The 21,409-nt window shown below is 37.9% G+C and overlaps 1 protein-coding gene across 41 annotated transcripts in view; it reads right to left on the bottom strand.

The window, feature by feature from the left end:
• The window catches only part of ano1a (anoctamin 1, calcium activated chloride channel a), a 380,680-nt gene that overhangs the window by 87,467 nt on the left and 271,804 nt on the right, over nucleotides 1–21,409 (bottom strand). For 15 of the 41 annotated variants that reach the window (XM_051923671.1, XM_051923681.1, XM_051923679.1 and 12 more), the window contains one exon: nucleotides 8,607–8,767. The exons of the other annotated variants lie outside the window; for them this stretch is intronic. In XM_051923671.1, coding sequence (XP_051779631.1) covers nucleotides 8,607–8,767 — 161 coding nt within the window. The remainder of the gene's footprint in view (nucleotides 1–8,606; nucleotides 8,768–21,409) is intronic. 41 annotated transcript variants of the gene reach the window in all.

Genomic DNA, 21,409 nt, shown 5'->3' with positions numbered 1-21,409 from the left:
TCATGGTCCTTGTCAATGAATGTTAATGGGACTCGGTTACAAAGCCGATTCCAACAAGCTGCTGAAGGAACAGAAAGCAATTACAAATAATAAGACAGCAATCCATACCATCACATCTTACCACACATAAAGAAATCTTGCGAGATTTTTCTCACAAATACATATTCTTTCATTATTTACACATACTCGCATATACTGTACCAAACTTAAAAGCTGTTACATGCCTACGTTTGAAATCTAAATAAAAACAAAGTCCCTCGACACATTTCCTAGAAAACCAGTGGACCTTTATGGTCTCACGTCTATAAATCTCAAGTTACATTTTCAAAAGTCTGATTGCTATATCTAGGCAGCAGAACATCTGAAAATACTACCAAGCACGGAAGAGTTCAAAGGTAAATGTTAAAGGCTTCCAAGATGTCACTTGTAGCATGATTTTATATTTAAAAAAAGAGAGTCAGGAATACATTATCATGCAAAATTAAGTCATTTTAACAACATTAATTTACTGTATATCACCCTCATAATAATACTGGTTTCAATCCATTATTACATAAACAAAATATGCTGTTGACTTCCCAAACATTAACATAGAACTCTGATCAGCAAGAGTTGAAAAGTATGCATATAAATGAATAAATTATGAGCTTTCAAAGCTTGTAAATTTTGATGAAAATTGGCGAGAGGCAGGCGGCTTTGCTGCTCTGCTCCTAAACGCTGAATGCTAGCAGCTCCGCAAAATCCTCTCTACTGGTAGAGGTTGATAATGGAGAAATAACAAAAACAAAAAAGATTTTTACTAAATCTGTATAAACATTATTTGTATGAATTGTGTGTAAATATTACAATTTCATACTATTCAATTTAAAAAAAAGACAGCAAGTTGAGTGTGACCACTCAGAGACCAAAGGAAAACTTCAATACTGCCCAGTCCTACTATTGTACTTTGAATATTTAATTGTTTTCCAGAGTACATGGAATTTTATTTTTTTAAAACAGTGCTGTTTACCAATTAGCTTACAGTATACAGTAACACTGTCTCCTTGAGTAGCCTGCTCCAACTTTAGGTAAGCAAATATTATTATTATCTTTGTATATAATACGCTTCCTTGGCTGTCCGTTTGTCTGTCCAGGATTTTAAATCACCTGTATTGTTTGACCTATTGACCTGAAATTTGGTACACTTATAGTACGTGATGTCTACTATCCTCTTTCGGGGTGATGATTGACCTCCAAGGTTATTCCTCTTTTTATTTTTATTTTATCTTATTATTATCTTATTTATCTTATTGTAGAATCAACTCTCGTTATCATTCCCTACCACCTTCACCGTCACTTCCCCTACCCTCTTCATATCTTAAATCATTCTTGAGGCAGATTGAAGACTTCCGTGCCAATTTAAGTGAATTAAGTAATTGCAACACAAAAACTGACTTAATCAGTTTTAACATGAAAAGATGCCGACGAAAGAAGAGAAGAAGCGGGCTGCTAGGGTGGAGAAGAGAAGAGCTGCTCAGGAAGCAGCAAGCGCATCAACTTCTGAGCAAACGAATGCTAAACGTACAGAGACAGAGGATGAAAGCTCAAGTCAAGTGTATTCACGGCACGTTATCATGTAGTGCACCATTTCTGGTCAATATATAATGTGTTATTGTGCAGTGCGCTGTTACTCATTGTTAATAAAATTGGTAAAATGTTCTAATACTGGTATTAAACCAATATTCATTCTTTCAAAAATTCAACACAATACAGTAAATGCTAAACTAAGAAACAACAGACTAGCAGAACAAAACAGGAATTCCGACTGGTTAAGCTTTCTGTGTACAAGGCAAGTGTTTAAAAGAATCTGCTGCAGCTGTTTTTGTCCTTCATGACGCAGGCAGATCCGAAGAGAGGCATTTTACACCTCCGGGTTACAGACCTTCAAGATGGTGAGGGATGGTGGTGGCACTCTCACTATTAACACTTCTTCTGCTAATTAAAAGATTTTGTTCTTACTGAGAAAGTGTTTCTCTGTAAACTGCTGATGCCTAAAAACAATGTTCATAAGAGATGAGGAGCATCAGGATATTTCTGAACTACAACACATGTAGGGTAAATCCCCCCCGTGGACAAACCAATGAATCTTACTTTTCTTTATAGAGCGAGCTACTAGTTTTAAACAGTCATGTTGCAGGGCGTTGGAAATTTGCTTTGATGACAGGAAAGAGTGCCTGTTTTGGTAGGTATACTACTGCCATTTTAATGCTGCTTAGCTGGCATCTTCAAGACATTTTACGGCTTGCTAATGCTAGAATTTTTTCCTTGGTCTTCCGTCCTGGGTATGACGTTAATCTGCATCCATCCCTGCATTTAGGCCGTCCAACCTGCAGGGAAAAACCTGGGGGTTGGTGGCAGAACTGGCACTCCAGCCATCATAAAAAAATCTCACCCTGTTCCACTCCATCTGAACTAGTGTGATGTTGAGGTGTCACCCATTGCATGGCTGCACTTGGGTCTTAATCTGGGATCCTGAGTTGGTTTGTCGTGTGGTGGGTGCGGCAATGCGCTGTATCAGCACATGCTCCTAACCTTCTTCTCTTTTCACATGACACATTCATCATACAGCCATTCTTTTTATCATAATTAATTTATACATTCATTCTTCAGCACTCTGGAGCCTTTCCTAGCAGCACTTGCTATAAGGAGGGAACCCATGTAGATATTGTGTGAATCCACAACAATGAAGAACTGGAGTTGAATTTGAACCCATGCAGTGGAATCCGTGAGGCAGCGTCAGTAACCTCTGAGCTACCATGTCTCATTTTCCAGAAATAATATACCAGTTCAAATATTTCAGTAACACTCGACCCCACAAAACATCATTTTTAAATATAAAAACTAAAGACTATTTAATATCAGCTTTTCATTGATTTTTGTTATTTGCTGATGTGCTTGTTCCATTACAGATCACACTGCGGCTAGAGCCAAGAGGCAAGACAGAAACACCAATCAAATGAAGAGCACAGTGAGGCCTTCAAACCAGCCAATTTAAAGTCAAGCCAACCTAACCTATATGGCTCTGCAACAGTTTCATGTTAGACAATCACCAAGCTGTTGCACCAAACCAATTAATCCAAAATGCAACTCCTCTGGGATGAAGAATAAAAACATAGTACAGTACCTTTGAGCAAACCTGTGTGCATACATGGTGGGGGAATATGCAAACTCCATATCAACACTATGCAGATCAGGATCTAAACTGGGGGCACTAGAGCTATTGGGCAAACCTGCCTGCATACCACACTAAATGGCTTAAGGTGGTGAAATAATAACAAGAATTAAAATAACAAATTAAGCTTGACTGTGGTTCTATAAAAAACATTCTTTTTGTTATTGAAAATTACCCATCACATGTTGGAATTCCAAACTTTAATTTATTTTTTAAGGTAGGAAGGGACTTTGGATTTCAAGCAAGCCAAACTTAATGCACCGCTGGACATACAGTACATGTTTGTGCTTGTACATTGAAAATCAAGAAGGGCTTCCAATCAACTGGATTTCACAAACTGTAAATGATCCAAACTGAATTCATAAGGGTGAATTCAGTCAGATGAGACGCCCCCACCAATGTCTAGTACCTGTCAGTAGTCTGTCTTTAAATCAAGGTAGCAGCAATAGCAATACCACACTTGGGGGCTGTGTCTAGATTGGCCAGCACCTTTAAATATTGGATTACATATTATTAATTAAATAATACAAAGTGCCCGTGTCCAGGTTGGCAATTTGAATCGTATGACCTGCAGGCAAACCTGCAACTCGAGTTTCTGGGAGATGTTTCAATAGCCAAAAGGAGCCTCTACTGCATGCCAGACAGCTACAGTGAAAGCAGTTTCCACTTTTACCTTAAGAAAGTTAAAGGTTGGTTATGGGATTGCCAGCTTGACAGCTGGGAGCTCCTCTGGGATATGTAGTCTGACAATAAATGCAGCAATAAGCCTAACTAAAGGTGTATTATTTGAAAAACGACCAACTAGACATGTTCAAACATTATGCATTTTCCAAGGACTGTTAAACTTTTACTAATATTTATTTTATACTGTCCTTTTAAACCAGAGTAATTATAATTAAAACATGTAACCTCATCTTTGCATTAGTATCTAATATCTGCACAATGATGAGTGGCATAAGTGTTTCATCACTAGTCAGTGGAGAATGCATTTCACTTTTTCATCAATGATTTTTTACTTGGTTATAACATTAAAGACCTCTTTCGTAATAAATGTTGGATCATTCAAATGTAATGTAGAATGCCCAGGAGGGGATGCGTGACAATCTGGCCAAGGTCAACAAAGCTCAATATTTTTGAAATACTGAAGACTTCTCCAGGATTCAGTCTTCCTGGATTTTTTTGTTTTCTTCTCCTCTGTTGCTATCTGTCCATAGCCATTGGAAAAATAATAAACTGATGTCTGTCACGTCATCACTTGTAGAACAAATAGGTAATTAAGTAATTTAAGTTATTCTGTACTCTTTATTTACCTTATTTTTAGGTTTATTATTATTTCATAAGCATTCAGTATCTTACCAGTATGTATTGTGTACATGGACACAAACACAATGCATACAGAAATATTTAGTTGAGGTATCCATTGTACCGCAAGTAGCTATAGTATTAAAAAGCTGCATGCCGTAAAACAATTTAAAATCTATTTTAACATTATATTAAACAATATAAAATTGCATTAACATATTTCAAGTCTTTTTTATTGTTTATTATTATTGTTAATAAAAAAAAGCTTAGGGACTAAAAACGAAAGTAGTCACTTCAGTCTACCAGGCTCATTTGTTTATAATATAAAATATAAAAACGTTTTATAATGGATAACTAAAGTGTGATCATATATATGCACAAACTGTAAAATGCATATTTTTGAGCATTAAAGAACTTTGAGTTGCATGCAAAGCATGAAATTTGCTATATAAATACAGTATATTATTTAGTCGTGGTCTTCTTTCAACTGCTCCCGTTAGGGGTTGCCACAGCAGATCATCTTCTTCCATATCTTTCTGTCCTCTGCATCTTGTTCTGTTACACCCATCACCTGCATGTCCTCTCTCACCACATTCATAAACCTTCTCTTAGGCCTTCCTCTTTCTCTCTTGCCAGGCAGCTCTATCCTTAGCATCCTTCTCCCAATATACCAGCATCTCTCCTCTGCACATGTCCAAACCAATGCAATCTCGCCTCTCTGACTTTGTCTCCCAACTGTCCAACTTGAGCTGACCCTCTAATGTACTCATTTCTAATCCTGTCCATCCTCATCACAACCAGTGCAAATCTTAGCATCTTTAACTTTGCCACCTCCAGCTCTGTCTTCTGTCTTTCCTGTCAGTGCCACCGTCTCCAACCCATATAACATAGCTGGTCTCACTACCATTCAGTAGACCTTCCCTTTCGCTCTTGCTGGTACTCGTCTATCACAAATCACTCCATATACAGTAAATGTATTATTTAGTAAGTGAGGGAAAACACTCGTTGAGCAATACATGTTTCATCAATTAAAACAAAATACTTGCATATTTCTCAGTAAGGCAGTACTGGGTGGAGTTGATGAAGAGTAAAATCACACTAGAATTCTAAAATCTTTTTAATTTTACAAACTAAAATATCGGTCTATTCACTTTTAGAAGTTAAATACAATTCCCTCCATCTTCTTCATGTGTTCAGAAACGTGTACGACACTTGGAGAGAACGTTTTAGCATCCCAAAAGGCAGTTAGGTGGAATTTTATAAAATATAATTATAATATATGTACATACATACACATACATATATAAATACATACATACACACACACATACACACACACACACACACACACACACACACACACACAGTACTCATGGTACTATTCAAGCTTATAATGAATTAATAACATCAGTGACTCTATATTGTGATGGACGATGCCCATGGCCTGGCAACCCTGTACAGGATTGGCACTGGTCTATTATTACCTGAACGGAACATTTTTTACGTTCTCTCCAGAAGCTTATCAGGAGATGCCATCAATATGAAAAGTGCATTGCCATGGAGTAGGGACATTTACCAAGCCAGGTGGTCAACACAATGGTAGGATGGGGAGACAATGGTACATGGCTATGGTCTCCCCTGATAAGCTAGATGGCAGCATCCCTGGGTTAGGATTTCCATGTTCCACATGCTGGGACCTGTTGTCAGAAGGGGCAGCCCTGTTGGGTTCTGTGAGAGCTGCTGGGATTCGCGAGTGCTACTTTTGGGGACTTCTGTTTGACTCTGAAGTGCTTTGCACCAGAGCTTTACACCAGAGCTATTCCCAGGTCTGGCATGAAAGAAGCCACTTGACCTCATCCAGGGAAGTTGGAGTCGGGTGGAAGAAGGACAAATCTCACCTGGAGGAGTTGAAAGAGAGGGAACAGAGAGGGCAGTAGAATACTTGTCATTGAAATCCCTTTTAAAGTCTTTCTAAGGTACTTGTGATAATAAAACCCTGTATTTGAACCCGGGATTTGTGTCATGGCAGCTGTGACTGAGGTTTGGGGTGCTGTTACACCCCATAGTGGACACAATATAAATAAACATTTACCACAATTGTATTCTTGATTTTAGAAAGAGGACAATAAAAAGTTGTACCTCTGTTAAGCAAAACTCAGGGTCTTTTAGGACCACAACCAAGTTCTCGTTGCAAAGTAAATAAACGCATTACATGTCATTTCGCTTTGTGGCTGATCTCATCCCTCTTAAGTGTTGCTTTCATTTAACTCTTGGTTTATATTACAAGGCTGCTTTGTCTGACAGCATGCAAGCAGACGTACTGTCATCACAACGAAAACAGACACCGGTTTAGCATTAGAGGAAATTTTACAAACTCATAATAGTAATCTGATCTAGGCTGTATTATTAAGACAAAAAGACTGTATTCATTACACCTGAATGCTCACTTGGGTAACAGAACCGCACTTCATTTTGTCTACTGCTGGGAGCCATTGACAGAGTACACAGTACAATTTCTGCTACTGGAAAAAATGTTCTTGATAGATTATAAATGAACGTGTTGTAAAATGTGCAGTGACTGAGATGTCACAAGTCTATTTATATTAAAAAATAAATAAATAACAGATCAATTACATGAAAACACAGATTCATTTACTGAACTCAAATTTGAAAAACATTTTAAACAAACCTACCAAATTTTCTCAAATTTTTTTCCAATATAAAAATTATACAGGATATAAAACTGTCCTGGTCACGGTTAATAAGTGTTTCCATTATGTTTGAATTTACACAAAACATATAACATATTTTGGTATACTGTAATTGTACCAGCAACCCTCTCTAGCTGACTGGTGTCAAGTGACATACATTTTAGGAATCAATAAAGCGCACTGGTTACTGCTCCAGGTAGTAGGGTTCAGTTAGTGGCCAGGTCAGGGTCCATATGGAGTTTACATACAGTATTTCTGTTGTGTGCACAGGAGTTTTCCCACAAGCACATACTAGCTTAACTTGAAATTGTCAAAATGTTACTGCATGCAGGAGTATTTTTCAATGGACTGGTATATTTTTTAGGTTTTGTTTTTCTAATATGAAGCAGTTGTGCTAGGGTAGCCTGTACAGTAGAGCAGTATACTAAGTTACGAAAATAAATTGGTTGATAGATGGAAGAACGGATGCCTTCAGGTGTTTTGGGATGTTGCACTAAACCTCTAGAAGATCACATATTTCAGTCATATTCAACAAAATTCCATATTAACCCAACACTAACCTAAACCATTTCTGAGATTGTAATAGTTTTATAATAAAAGCAGAAATCTGCAGGTTTTATTTGTTTGATTTTTATATCCATGTTTATACGTACAATGGGAAACTAAGCAAAATGACACCTTGCCTGAAGAAGGGACCTTGGTTGTCTCGAAAGCTTGCATATTGCAATCTGTTGAGTTAGCCAATAAAAGGTGTCATTTTGCTTGACTTCTCATTGCATCCATAATGGTAACGTGGTACAACACTTTAGTATTATGTTTATATAGGTAATCTTTTATTCTTCAAACACAGTCTCATCTTCTAGACAATTAATGTAGATTCTATAAAACAGGAGAAAGTGATCTATCCCCAACAGCACTGTCTGCTTTAAGGCTACTGTATTAAATAGAAGCGACAGATAATATACTAACTTTGTCACACATCTGTCTACATGAATATTCAGTCTTTGATAAAATATCCATGCACTTCTAAAAGTGACAAAACCCTTTCCATTGCATATGTCTAAAGCATGAATATTAATATTTAACTTTCGCTACCAGTAAGTATGATCAAGCTTAGAAGCATATTATTGACACAGAAATCCTAAAGGTTTTATGGCATTAGCAGTATATCATTTTAATTAACACTACAAAACTAAAAGTCTTAGATAAATAAAGCGACATTTATGGTGTACCGTAAAGCTTTCCATCGCACACAACACCCTCAGTTACATAAATACCAAAGTCAAATTCTGCTAAGTTGCCCCACTACCTGAATTAACAACACAGGATATTTCTGGACTTCCTCTGCAGCTAATATATGCTTTGAATGAAAACTGGCTTACCCCACAATGCCATGAAGATGGAAAAGAAAACCGTTGCTGGGTTGTCAAAGAGGTGGCTAGCACGAGCTGTCGCACAAGCTGTGCTAAGTTTCCAGTAGCTGCAGGTTTTGTCACACAGAGGACACATTGTAATGTTGTTCCTTTCATCACACATCTCCATGCTGTAGAGGGTGAAAGAAGAGACAATAAAAAAAAGAGATCATCATTTACATTTATCAAAGAGACTTTCCCAGATAAGTGGAGTAGAGGTACAGGCTCCATAATAGGTAGGAACAGTTATACACTTCCAACATCTACTCACTGTATTTATGTATAGAAAGGTGTAATATCAGAGATGGTAAAATAACTCCAATATGGTGAACTATTCCAGAATTTTATTTCATGACGTGAGAATTCCTTAGGAAGAGAAGTAAGATGAACAAAATATGAAACTGGATTTCAAGCAGGGTAACAAACCAATGACGAAGAATACCAAGAGTCTAATGAGGGGATGAGCTCATCAGTGGAGCCTCTCAGAAAGGAGTCCTTTGACTGTTATTTTTTATAATTTAAATTGATGGCAAGGATTCTGATATACATAGTGAATTTGTGGAATTTGCAGATGACTCCAAAACACTAAAGAGGAAAAAAATATAAACTTGGTTAACCTTTATAACTAGGCAAACATTCGTAAATGGAAGTTAAAGTGCTGCATGTGTTTAAAAAAAAAAATACAAGACTGGATACGCTGACCTACAGGAAGCAAATGCTCTGTTGGCATTAAGGGTTCAGACCGTGTGCAGAAACAGTAAAGGCAATATTTGCTTTTTACAGTCAAGATATATTATTGTCAGACTGTGATGTGCTATTAAGGCAGCTATTTGGGTACTGTATGCAATTCTAGTCACCACACTAGAACAAAACAAATAAACCATAGTACCAACCAAATACACCCGAGGTCCAAAGGGCATACTGCATGTTAATGCATTTTATTAGATCAAAATTTATTTTTACTAAAATTTTAATTTACTCATTTTTTTGATTATTCATTACAAGACTTTTCATTTAGCACGTGATGACACTGTACACAAAAATGTTACAAAGGTGGGATTACAAATCCTAGATAATTGTTGATCTTAGAGTAGGAAACTGTTTGTGTATCATTGGTTTAAGAATCAACACCTCCAAGGTATTGTAGAAGGAGAAGCCATCTCTTTCTTGGAAAAAACAATATAGCTCAACACTAATGGATAAATGATGAGATAAGTTGTAATGAATTGAGGAGATAAACAGTCTGAATCAGCGTAAGACGCCCTAATTCAAGGTCTTCATAAGAAATGTAATGATTTTCTTCATGAGGTAGAGGCAGAGATTGGGAACATGCACTGATATTGCATTGCCACACCCACCACATGACGTACCACCAGGACTGGGACCTGAGTGCAGCGGGCGACACCTCAGCACCACACTGGAATAGTGTGAGGTTTTTTACGGTGGCTGGGGTGCCAATCCAGCTATTTGGGTACTGTATGCAATTCTAGTCACCACACTAGAACAAAACAAATAAACCATAGTACCAATCAAATACACCCGAGGTCTAAAGGGCATACTGAGTCTCGATGAGGTAAACCTCTTGAGCATACAGGACTACTTGGAACCAAATCTGGGTGTTGCAGAATCTTAAAGATTCCCTCAATAAAACAGATGCATCAGAATTATTGGTGACAATTAAAGGGAAGAGTAATTATGACTGAATCCAGGATGACATTCCTTATACAAATGGTTATATGGATTTGAAACAAACTAACATTTTATGCATTTGAACTGGAAAACCTGATAACTTCTAAATTTTATTTGAAAGAGTTATTTGGGACAACATAGCTGTTAGCTAACTGAATGAGCCTGAAGGACTGATTGGTTTTCTGTTGCTTCTAAAACTCAGGCATACAGCTTTTCAAGAACAGAAGCAAGCACCCTGGAAGCCAAAAATCAACAAGATTAAAAATAAATGTTAATAATTTTTGCACAGTTTTCTTATTCTCATGAGTGTAGACTTGTACATCACTTTAGTGAACTTCATTTGTGAAATGTTAAAACTACAGAAGGTACGAAATACAATCATCACATCTGTAGATACAAACTAAACGCCATGACTCCAAGTTCCAGCAAGGTTTGCAGCTCCTCTCCATAAATTTCAATATAGTCCACCCACACCTCCTTTTTTTTTTTGAGACGGCTTTTTCCAGTTTCAGGATTAAGTGGAGATGAAGGCTCTATTCTCTCAAGATTGGATGTGTTTACCATTGTGTTACTGGTAGTTCTGGGCATATGCTTGGCCAGAGTTTTAATTGAGGAGGCTCAAAACCAACCAATGTCAAAAAAGTTTACTGCTCATTAATAATAAAAAAGGCAATATAGTAAAAACTTTTAGCAACTAGGAAAAAAGTGAATTATTAACAAAAGTTATCATTTAGTTGGTGTAAAATTACACATGTGCTTATCTCCATTAGAAAATCTTGCAATTTGCCTAGATGCCCATGCTCTGTATTTTGTCAGGAAAGCCTGGTGAGGATATGCCAGAATTTTCTTTTATGTGGGCAGATGTCACTAATGTAAATATGAACTTACCTAACTAACAACATCAGTACATCTATTATTAATGAGTTGCAAAACATGCAAATTTACACATCGTTTGCATCCAAAAACATCAGGTAGACGCATGGTACCTGGTCTGTCTCGACTGGCATCAGTTCATTGTAATGCCCTCCGACATTGTTATCATCTGACAAAATACAGTCATACCAGATTTAAACGCTAGTTGCAATATTGGCTATGAACCGCCCAAACTAAAACTACAACATCATGGGTTTAGAATTGAGTGGCTTTGAGGTGAAAAAGAACAAGCCACAACAAAATGGAAGGAATATTCAGATTACATACACTATACATCTGGTCGCTACACCACCTACTGTGCAGCTAGGTGTTTGCTTTTCATTATCAGGAAAGTGAAAGCAAAAACAAATTAAAAAACAAACAAACAAGAAAACATTTTCTACATTCATGGTTTTTTCCACACCAAGGTTCTGCTCTTCTTTGAAACAGAAGCATAATACTGTTGGTGGAAGGAGCACACACACACACATAGGCTTTCTTGGTGATCTTTTCAAACTTAGCATAGTCCTCCTTAGTTTTTGGTGAAAATCAATATGTGCTGCAATGTCTTATGAATGATGCCTTCCTGAAACTGATGTCTTTTAACCCAACCCTACCCCCTCAATACCATAGGAGCAAATGGTACCGGACTTTTCATACCCTTTTGAAAGGCATGTGCTGCAGAGCCACAACTAGTAAAAGCCTGAACCGGAAGTGGAAATGTGAGAATAGAATAAATAAGAAAAAAAATGTAACAATCCACACACCACAACAGGAAACTCTTATTTTAAGTAGGCCATGAATTTGGAACAATAGCTTGTCACACACGTGCAACATGGGAGGCTGTTAAAGGGCCTGAATGAGAAAAACGGATGGTGGAGGGCACTAACTCTTCCTCTCACTTCTCTGCAGACCAGTTACGGGAAATTCCGCCTGGCCCCGATGATGTCACTTCCGGTCCCAGACCCAACGAGGACATCGCTTCTGGTCCTAGTATCTATGACATCACTTCCAGTTCCGGCTCCTATGATGATGTCATTTCCTCAACTCCCCTTTAAAGCTGCCATCTTTGTGCCAGAGAATCAGTTCTGTCTTGGACTCGAACCTGTACATATCGTATTTGCTTAAAACCAAATTTGCAGCCAGGGAATAATATACGGGTGGCTGCCCCAAACCTTTTTGATGTCTCCAGTCATTTCTTGTGACAAGCTAAACTACAAAGTTCAGGTTGGACACCACAAGGCCGACTGGTCCAGTCCCTCAGTCAGAAAATGGTTTGCAAGTCCCGGCACAAGTGCAGTTTCACATATTACAAGAAATAACATTTGCTTAGATAAGCAGTTCCTTTGACCATATGATAGAAAACTGGAAAAAATGCTGAAGATGACAAAGCTGGGGGTTGTTATAAACATTTTAATAATAAATTAAATTACTGAGATCTCATCTGGTGGGGCTGTGCCTCACTGGCTCTTGATGCTAAAATGCAACTGTAACTATGCAAAAAAACCCTGCGTGTAGTCTTTTAAAGATGAAAGAACAAAAAAATCTGTCAAATTCATTTAACTAACACTTGAAGAGTATAAGTAGATGCTATTTAAGTGGATCACCCTAGAATTCTTTTAATCTAGAAACTCTCTGTCCTTCCATTTTGTCCTCCACTTTTCTGCACAAAGCATCTGATATACTGTACATACCGCAGTATCATCAAGTAATCAAAGGGGTTCATTAGAATTCATGCAATACTAGATAGATACTTTAAGAATATGTTACTTTCATTACAATTTAAAGTAAAATACTTGTGTCACAAAGGATGAGGCAATTCACAACCTTGTCTACAAAAATAGCCCTGGCAAATCCATTACAATATCGCACCAAACTAGTGACACTTATTAAATCCCCTTTAATAATTTTAGTTTTTAAAGTCATTCTGTCATTCCTGTCACGCTAATCAAATTCACCTTACAATAAATAAAACCCATGGCAGTCTCTAGCTTGCACAAACACACACACACACACACACACACACACACACACACACACACACACAAACACAAACACATCCCGTCATTCATGACCTGCAGCCAGCACAAAGCACCACAAGACCTTTTCCCATGTTCTCCACTAGACGAAAATTACAGCGTAAATTTATTGACTTCAGTGACGGGAAAGAATAATTACTGTACCTAGCACAAGAAAGGCAGCAGAGTCAGTTTACCATGTGTGTCCTCACAAGGAGATGTTAATTGTACTCCTTAAAAAGTAATCTAGATAATGCCGTACGATACCAAAGTGCATTCATTGATCGCTTCCAGTGGAGCACATCACAACATGTCCCAGTGATACTGTACTGTACACATGACAGGAGCAAGCACTGGATATGGTACAAGTTCTTTGTAGGGCAGAGTCTCACTCAAACATCAGGCATCTTTTCATGTACTCTGTCTATGGTAAGTACTTTGAGTAGGTTAGAAAAGTGCTATATAAATGTAATTATTAAACTGTATGTCTGTGAAAAGTGAAAGTAAAACATGAGTACCAAAAGAAAAATTCTTATTAATGTGAGGAGAAAAATGTAAACTCTTAACGTAAAGGCAGAGAATGAGCTAAAATTCAAATCTAGGGAGAAGCAAATGTTGAAGACAGCCCTGCTAGCAATAAAATAATGATGGGAATTAATTGTCCAGTGCAAAACACGCACTTCCTAACTATGCAATTACACCAATAGAGCACAGATTAGGAGATTCTTCTTTCTCATTTTGTTGCAGTTTAGTTAATGCATTTTAATGCACTTACACACTTTGGATTGAATAGCCATTGATAAGTATTTTATTACATCAAAATTTATTTTTACTAAAATTTTAATTTACTCATTTTTTTGATTATCCATTACAATACTTTTCATGTATCACATGATGGCACTATACACAAAAATGTTACAAAGGTGGAATTACAAATCCTAGATAATTGTTGATTCTAGAGTAGGATACTGTTTGTGTATCATTGGTTTAAGAATCAACACCTTCAAGGTATTGTAGAAGGAGAAGCCATCTCTTTCTTGGAAAAAAACAATGTAGCTCAGCACTGATGGATAATGATGAGATAAGTTGTAATGAATTGAGGAGATAAAAAGTCTGAATCAGCGTAAGCCGCCCTAATTCAAGGTCTTCATAAGAAATGTAATGATTTTCTTCATGAGGTAGAGGCAGAGATTGGGAACATGCGCTGATATTGCATTGCCACACCCACCACATGACGTACCACCTGGACTGGGACCCGAGTGCAGCGTGTGACACCTCAGCACCACACTGCAATAGTGTGAGGTTTTTTATGGTGGCTGGGGTGCCAATCCTGTTGGCAAGTTGATTAGAAGTACATAACAAACAAGAATAGTTGTGATCGATCGATCGATCAATCGATAAACTTAATCCCAAAGGGAAATTCACATACTCCAGCAGCAGCATACTGATACAAAAACAATATTAAAGAGTAAGAAAAATGCAGGTAAAAAAAAAAGACAATAACTTTGAATAATGTTAACGTTTACACCCCCGGGTAGAATTGAAGAGTCGCATAGTTTGGGGGAGGAACGATCTCCTCAGTATTTGAAAGGTATAAATTTGTACTTCACTGAAAATGTGTAAAGTCTAGATATTCTTTTCACTCTCTGACAGAGGTCCACAGGGGACTAGATCCCTAATAAAGAATCACAAATATCATATTCATAATCAATGACATTGAAATAGTCTAAAAAGATACCCCATGATGCTTATGTTTGAAATTTGTCATTTTTAACCATCTGGGAGTGGCCCTTTGCAGGGCTAGAACTTACTGATAAAGAATCAAAATAACAAAAAAAATAACATTTGTGATCATCAATCTGTAAAATGGCATAAAACAATACTCCCCAAGCCTATACAGTAAAACCTTGGATTGCGAGTAACTTGGTTTGTGAGTGTAAATTAATAAATTTTAACTTGATAAATGAGCGTTGTCTTGCAATCCAAGTAGTACGTATACGCTTTGTCCTGCAAGCGTTACGTGGGGATTGTGGGTAATCGTCTCCCATGCTCATTCTCAGTTGGCGTGCCTCACTCATATAGCCAACATCTGTATAAGCGTATGCTGTTTACTATAGCATGGTGACCACGTGTGTGTGTGTGTGTGCTGTAATGTGCAAGTCCCTGTCATGCACCCCAAAACACGAAGCAGAGTCTCAGTACTTTAGCAACGCCAGCTTTTATTCAGTGTGAAACAGGAACAACGTAGTTATTTATTGTAGCAGGATCTGCCACTCTCTTATACGCAGACACAGCAGTCAGGCAGGGTTATGAATAGGTTAGTGGCCAAGTAATACTGTGCCCTGCGCATTTATAATCTTCCTTGCATCACCCATTTATGGCAGGCACTTAGTGCTTGACCGCAATCTTTTCTGATTCACGTTTATGGCGAACTGCTACAGAGCTGGGAGCCTGTGGTTGCTTCGGGACGCTTGCATGTTGTCCCATTGGGGGGAATCCCAAGAGCTTAGAAACCTTAAAGTGTGTAAAGCATTTTTTTTATTTTGTTTCCAAGTGTAGTGACTCTTCAAGCAAAAGCAACTGTCATTGGATAGGTTGCCTTGTTAAAGTCACAAAAAAAGAAAAAGATTCCAGTGAGCCAACTGATAGCAGTGACTCCGTTAGTTAGAGTAAAAGTCATCCTACACAATAACCCTCCTCTTCCTCTCCTCTCTCTCGTCTCCCTCACACCAGCCACGATTCTTTTCAAAGGTAAAGTGCAGGTTAATTTGTTTTATGTATTTTTACTTTATATTAACCATATTTATATATTAAATTTGTGGATTGTGAAACGAATTATCTGAGTTTCCATTATTTCTTATTGGGAAATTCGTTTTGATATACGAGTGCTTTGGATTACAAGCACGTTTCTGGAATGAATTATGCTTGCAAACCGAGGTTCCACTGTATTTTCGTCAAATTTTTGTGAAAAGGAGTAACATTGACCCCCGTTATATCTTTAGGTGGTGAACCTCTGGGGTTGGTTGAGGAGGTATGCATAACTTCAAGTCCTTCTGATCATTTTGGGTAAATCACTTATTGGTTTACTCTTTATAATAAGGGTGTAGTTTCCTGTGCAAAATATGGTCAAAAATAGCCTAAACAAATGAGGATTTTTCAGGTCTTAAAGGGCCAAAAAAAAAAAAAAAAAGGGGAACCCTAAAAAGCTCAAATTAAATAACAACGCCTGAAGATAAATCGAATGGTTTATCATATGTGGGGATTTTGTTACACAACTGAGTAAGGAAGCGCTGGACAAGGGAGTTTAAAGTATTCATAAATAATTCTTATGAACACAAATGGTAATAGATGAACGCTTAAAGACAATATTGTCAAAAAACAGCATAAAGGTGAAATGGATTACGAATGAACTCCTATAACCCAAGGGGAGAGTATTCAGCAAGGGAGGTCCGTCAGGCACATTTTCAACAAACTGCCAAGCATTCACTTGTTGCATGTGAGATTATAATTCTATAACCAATTACGCATTCATTAGGATTTCTTCTTGCTTTACTTGGCTCTGTAGTATTAACTTTTAAATGACAAAATAGAGCCTTGTATATGATATTGGCAAAATTATTTGGTCTTCCCAAGACAAATATTTCCAAAAGGAGTGGAAACAAGTTAGAATGGTTTTGCCTATTATGTTGTTTAAAGATGTTGCATGCCTATAAATGTTATTTCATCAATTTTAAGCGTGTGTTCTCTTACCCAACGCTGAACCGTAACTGGGTAACAACTTGAAAATCTAACACGCCACCAAGATATTAATAAAGAATAATAAAAAATGTGATATCAAAGGAGTAAACAGTGCACAAACAGGAATGTGACCCCCTGAAGTGACAGTGTCAATATCAATCCTTCAGAGTGTCAGCAGCCTCCAAAAACTTGGCAGACACACCAGCAGTTTACCAGTTGGCAACTGTGCTGTGCATTGAGAGTAAGCAGTCGCGAACGTTAGAGCAACCTGGCTTAGACATCAGGCTTGTGATTGAGCCAACGACCTGATTTCTTTTTTGCCAGGTTGTCAAATTCTCAGGCTTTAGAAAGACCGCATGGGATGGGAAGACAAGCTACAAGTTTTCTCTATCTAAGAGGCCATATTTTGAAAAAAATACGGAAGGAAATATTAAAAACAGTTCTAAGTCGATAAGAATATGCTTCGCAGGCCAAGAAGATTAAAGTCAGTTAAGGCACAATAGGCATTTGTTGATAGTCCCACTGATGCGTAAACATACATTGATAATACAATTAAAAAGGTACAACAATATAGCAGACCAAATCAATAAATAAAGCAATGACAAAAGAACTGCGGTGGATTGGCACCCTGCCCGGGATTAGTTCCTGCTTGTGCCCTGTGTTGGCTGGGATTGGCTCCAGCAGACTCCCGTGACCCTGTGTTTGGATTCAGCGGGTTGGAAAAGGGATGGATGACAAAAGAAAAAAAAATACCAAATATAAATATGTAACTGACAAAATACAATCATGTAATACAAGTACATCAACTATAGATGAACAGTGAAATTCAATAAGTTGTGCAAAACTGGTAGGCAGGATGGAAACTTCCATAATGCAATCTTAAATATCCATCAGATAATTGTATGGGAGTTCAAAACATTATGGATAAAAATTCTTTTTTTTTCCCAATAAAACTAGCTGGTATTTTTGTGTTGAGCATATTACACACTTGGACGAAGTCTAGCAGATACCGTTCCTAACAAAATATGCAATTGTTTACACTAACTACTCCATTCCCTTAACTGCACACATATTTTCTTGTCAGACACACTCTTATGCAGAGGTGAATCTGTTTCTTTTTTTGGAAGTAATCATGTAAATCAGACTTCCTTTGTCTCCTAGTATGAGGTCAGAGTAAAGCCAAAGTCACATTACACAACTTCTAATCAGAGGGGATGTCAGCTTTGTTGACTGAGGTAGCCAATTTCATTGTTGGAATGGATCAATTTAGACATCTAGAAACTGCTGTGTATTACAGACTATGCGACTCAAAGGAGAACTTTCCAGCACATTGTCAGTCTTCCAAAGGAACTCTGTGCCCGCCCCTTTTTCTGATAGCCAATAACATAGTGCCTGACAAAGCCAGCGCTCCACAAAGGGATTACAGGTATGGCAAGTTCAGCTGCAATCGTGCCCGGTTTTTGTTTTCTCTATTCCGTTATGGCACAAAAAACACACAACATCAGAGAGAGAGGCCTCTCCTCTGTTTGTGAGGGCTATGCATTTCTTATTCCTCGTTGCTGCATTATACGTACTGCACTTCTGGGTAGGAGCTGATTGGTTGTCATTTGTCATGCATACAGAGCCTGCTCCCATGACTTAAGTTTCATTTTGTTGGGGTAAGTCTCAAACTGGTTGGACTGAGTCACGGTGTATGTCGGACTACATGACTGTAGGTCGTGGGAGAACACTGTGACTGCCTCCAACTCACTAAGATTAGGAAAATGAAATCTACAACTGAAAAATGCAGGAAAACCCGTAATGTGACGTGACCTTAATATGAATCAGATTCACTTTTGTACCTTAATTAATAAGCCTGGTTTGATTTTGTGTTTCAAGGTTCACAGAACTATATTCTACTGCTCTGATGCTTCTTCTGTGCATCCAGTCTAAGCTCTGTTTCAAAAAAAAAAAAAAAAAAAAGTACAGAACCACCAGTTATAATCACTTGCTTCTTCAAATGCAAATCAATACAGCTGCAACATATTAATGAAAAGGCTAGGGAGTAAATGCTTCTATGGAAGTATAACTAGGGGCTAAATCAGTATATTGCTTTGTTAAGTTTCATAACTCGGTCCATCAAGCGCTCCACTTTGTGTCCTATCCTGACAGCAGAAACAAATGCCAGTCGTCCATGTGATACACTTACACACAGACGCCACACAGGCAGTGAACAGACGTGCTTAGCAATGTGCTACCAGTAAAGCCTCTGTTTACCTCAAAGTTTAAAGTTTGGCCAAAGAAATAATAAAGCAAGCATTCAGACTATGGACAGAGGTATTTTTATGGCAAGAATTCACTGATGAAGTGAATACTTAACAGTCAAAATCTGGAGCCATTGTGCTGCCTACCTCATAAACCTGAACAGCCTAAATTGTGCATTGAGGAATCAAACGAATTCTTAATTGCACAATTGGAGTTAGTTTTTTTTATTTAATATTCTTTTCCTGTGTTGTCAATTACACAGACTTTGTTGCAGTGGTCTCACTTTTATAAAATCTAAACTCTAGAGCCCAGGTGTCAGACTCCGGTCCTTGAGGGCCGCAGTGACTGCATGTTTTCATTCTAACCATCTTCTTCATTAGTGAGCTGTGTTTACTGCTAATTAACTTCTTTTGCTTTAGGTTTTAATTAACTTGACTCAGGCCCCTTAATTGTCTCTTTTTCCTTAATTAGTTGCCAAACAATAATGAGACATCAAACATGCCACCATATGACCAGTTCACCTGTGCTCATCACACAATATCTGAAAATAAAGAAAGGTGAAGGTCTCAGTAAGGTTGATCTCTCAGGTCACCACAACATTTTGACGGTGTTCTTAGAAAAAACAGACAAAAATCGACAAATCTGGAAATATGTGCTGTGGCAGAATGGGAGCAGCAACAAGCCATTGAATTAAATAGCGGGCTTAATTAACAGCAAGAATCGGCTTCTCATTAAGAATCTGTCTGGAGTGAAATTGGTTGGAGTTTGAAATCCCAGTTTAGCTGGTCATCTGTTGGCTTGTTTCACGTCTCATTTCTGTTTGGCTGCCATTTAATTAAGAAATAAATCAATTCAGAGGACTGAATCCTTAAGAACCGGGCTATTGAAATGAAGGGAAAAGGAATTAATTAGCAGTGAAAACTGCTCACTGATTAGGAAAAGGGTTAGAATGAAAACCTGTAGCCACTGCGGCCCTCCAGGCCCGGAGTTCGACACCCCTGCAGAGGTAGTGAAAAAAGTGAATATTACAGCATCTTGCATTCAAAAGATCTTTACAAGTATTGTATTTTTTGTGCATTTTTATTCCTTATTTGTGGCACTTGAAAGTATTGAAATTTGCAAGACAGCAATGGTTTGCAGTGTAGTATCTTATGAAATATGGAAGCAGTGCAACATTGGTAGCAGCATAACAAAAAGCATGGCTTCTACACTCCCTGAGATGATATACAAGGGGGAGTCAAGCTAAAGTTAGAAAATGGGATTTATTAGAAAATGGAACAAACCTTCACAAAACTGATAATGTCATTTCTCAATGTAGTCTCCACCCTTCTCAATGCACTTGTGCCACCTGCCTGGAAGTGCCTGGATTCCAGCAGAATAAAAGGTTTCTTCCTGTCCTCACAACCACTCATGCACTGCTTTCTTCATGTCATCATCCGTCTTGAATTGAAGATGATCCAAAAAGGTGGAAATCACACGGTGCCAAATCTGGAGAATAAGGAGGACGTGGCAATACCTCAGACTTCAGTTTCTCCAGACAAGCCTTGGTGTTCTTAGCAGTGTGTGGGCGGGTGGGCATTGTCTTGCAGCAAAAGGACACCTTGAGACAGCAGTCCCCACCGCTTGGTTTGAACAGCAGGCTTCACATTGGTCTCCAGCAAGTCACAGTAACTTGTGCTAGTGACTGTTGTACCCCTCAGAATGAAGAGTTCGACAATAACTCGGGTGCACGAGTGGTTATGAGGACAAGACAAAACCTTTTATTCTGCTGGAATCCAGACACTTCCAGGTAGGTGGTGCAAGTGCATCGAGAAGGGTGGAGACTCCATTGAGAAATAACATTATCAGTTTTCTTAAGGTTCATTCCATTTTCTAATAAATCCCATTTTCTAACCTTTTCTTCACTCCCCCTCGTACAATAAACGTTAGCACTGCTGTTGAGATACTGTACTAAATGTTAGGTCCATTTTTAAGTCACGCTTTTCAGGTCATTTAGATTTTCACACTGTTACAGTGAAACTTAATTTGAAGCTCGGAATTTGTAAGCTTGGTGGTATTCAAACCATTTATTGTGGTACACGATAAACTAGAGACACCTCTCCAACTCCCCTTTTAGGGCAATTTAAAGTAATAATAACAATAATGTAATTATCACAGTTGGCTATAGTGTTT

The sequence above is a fragment of the Erpetoichthys calabaricus genome, chromosome 2, assembly GCF_900747795.2.
Source record: "Erpetoichthys calabaricus chromosome 2, fErpCal1.3, whole genome shotgun sequence".
NCBI lineage: Eukaryota > Metazoa > Chordata > Cladistia > Polypteriformes > Polypteridae > Erpetoichthys > Erpetoichthys calabaricus.
This window is presented reverse-complemented; position numbering and strand designations above follow the sequence as displayed.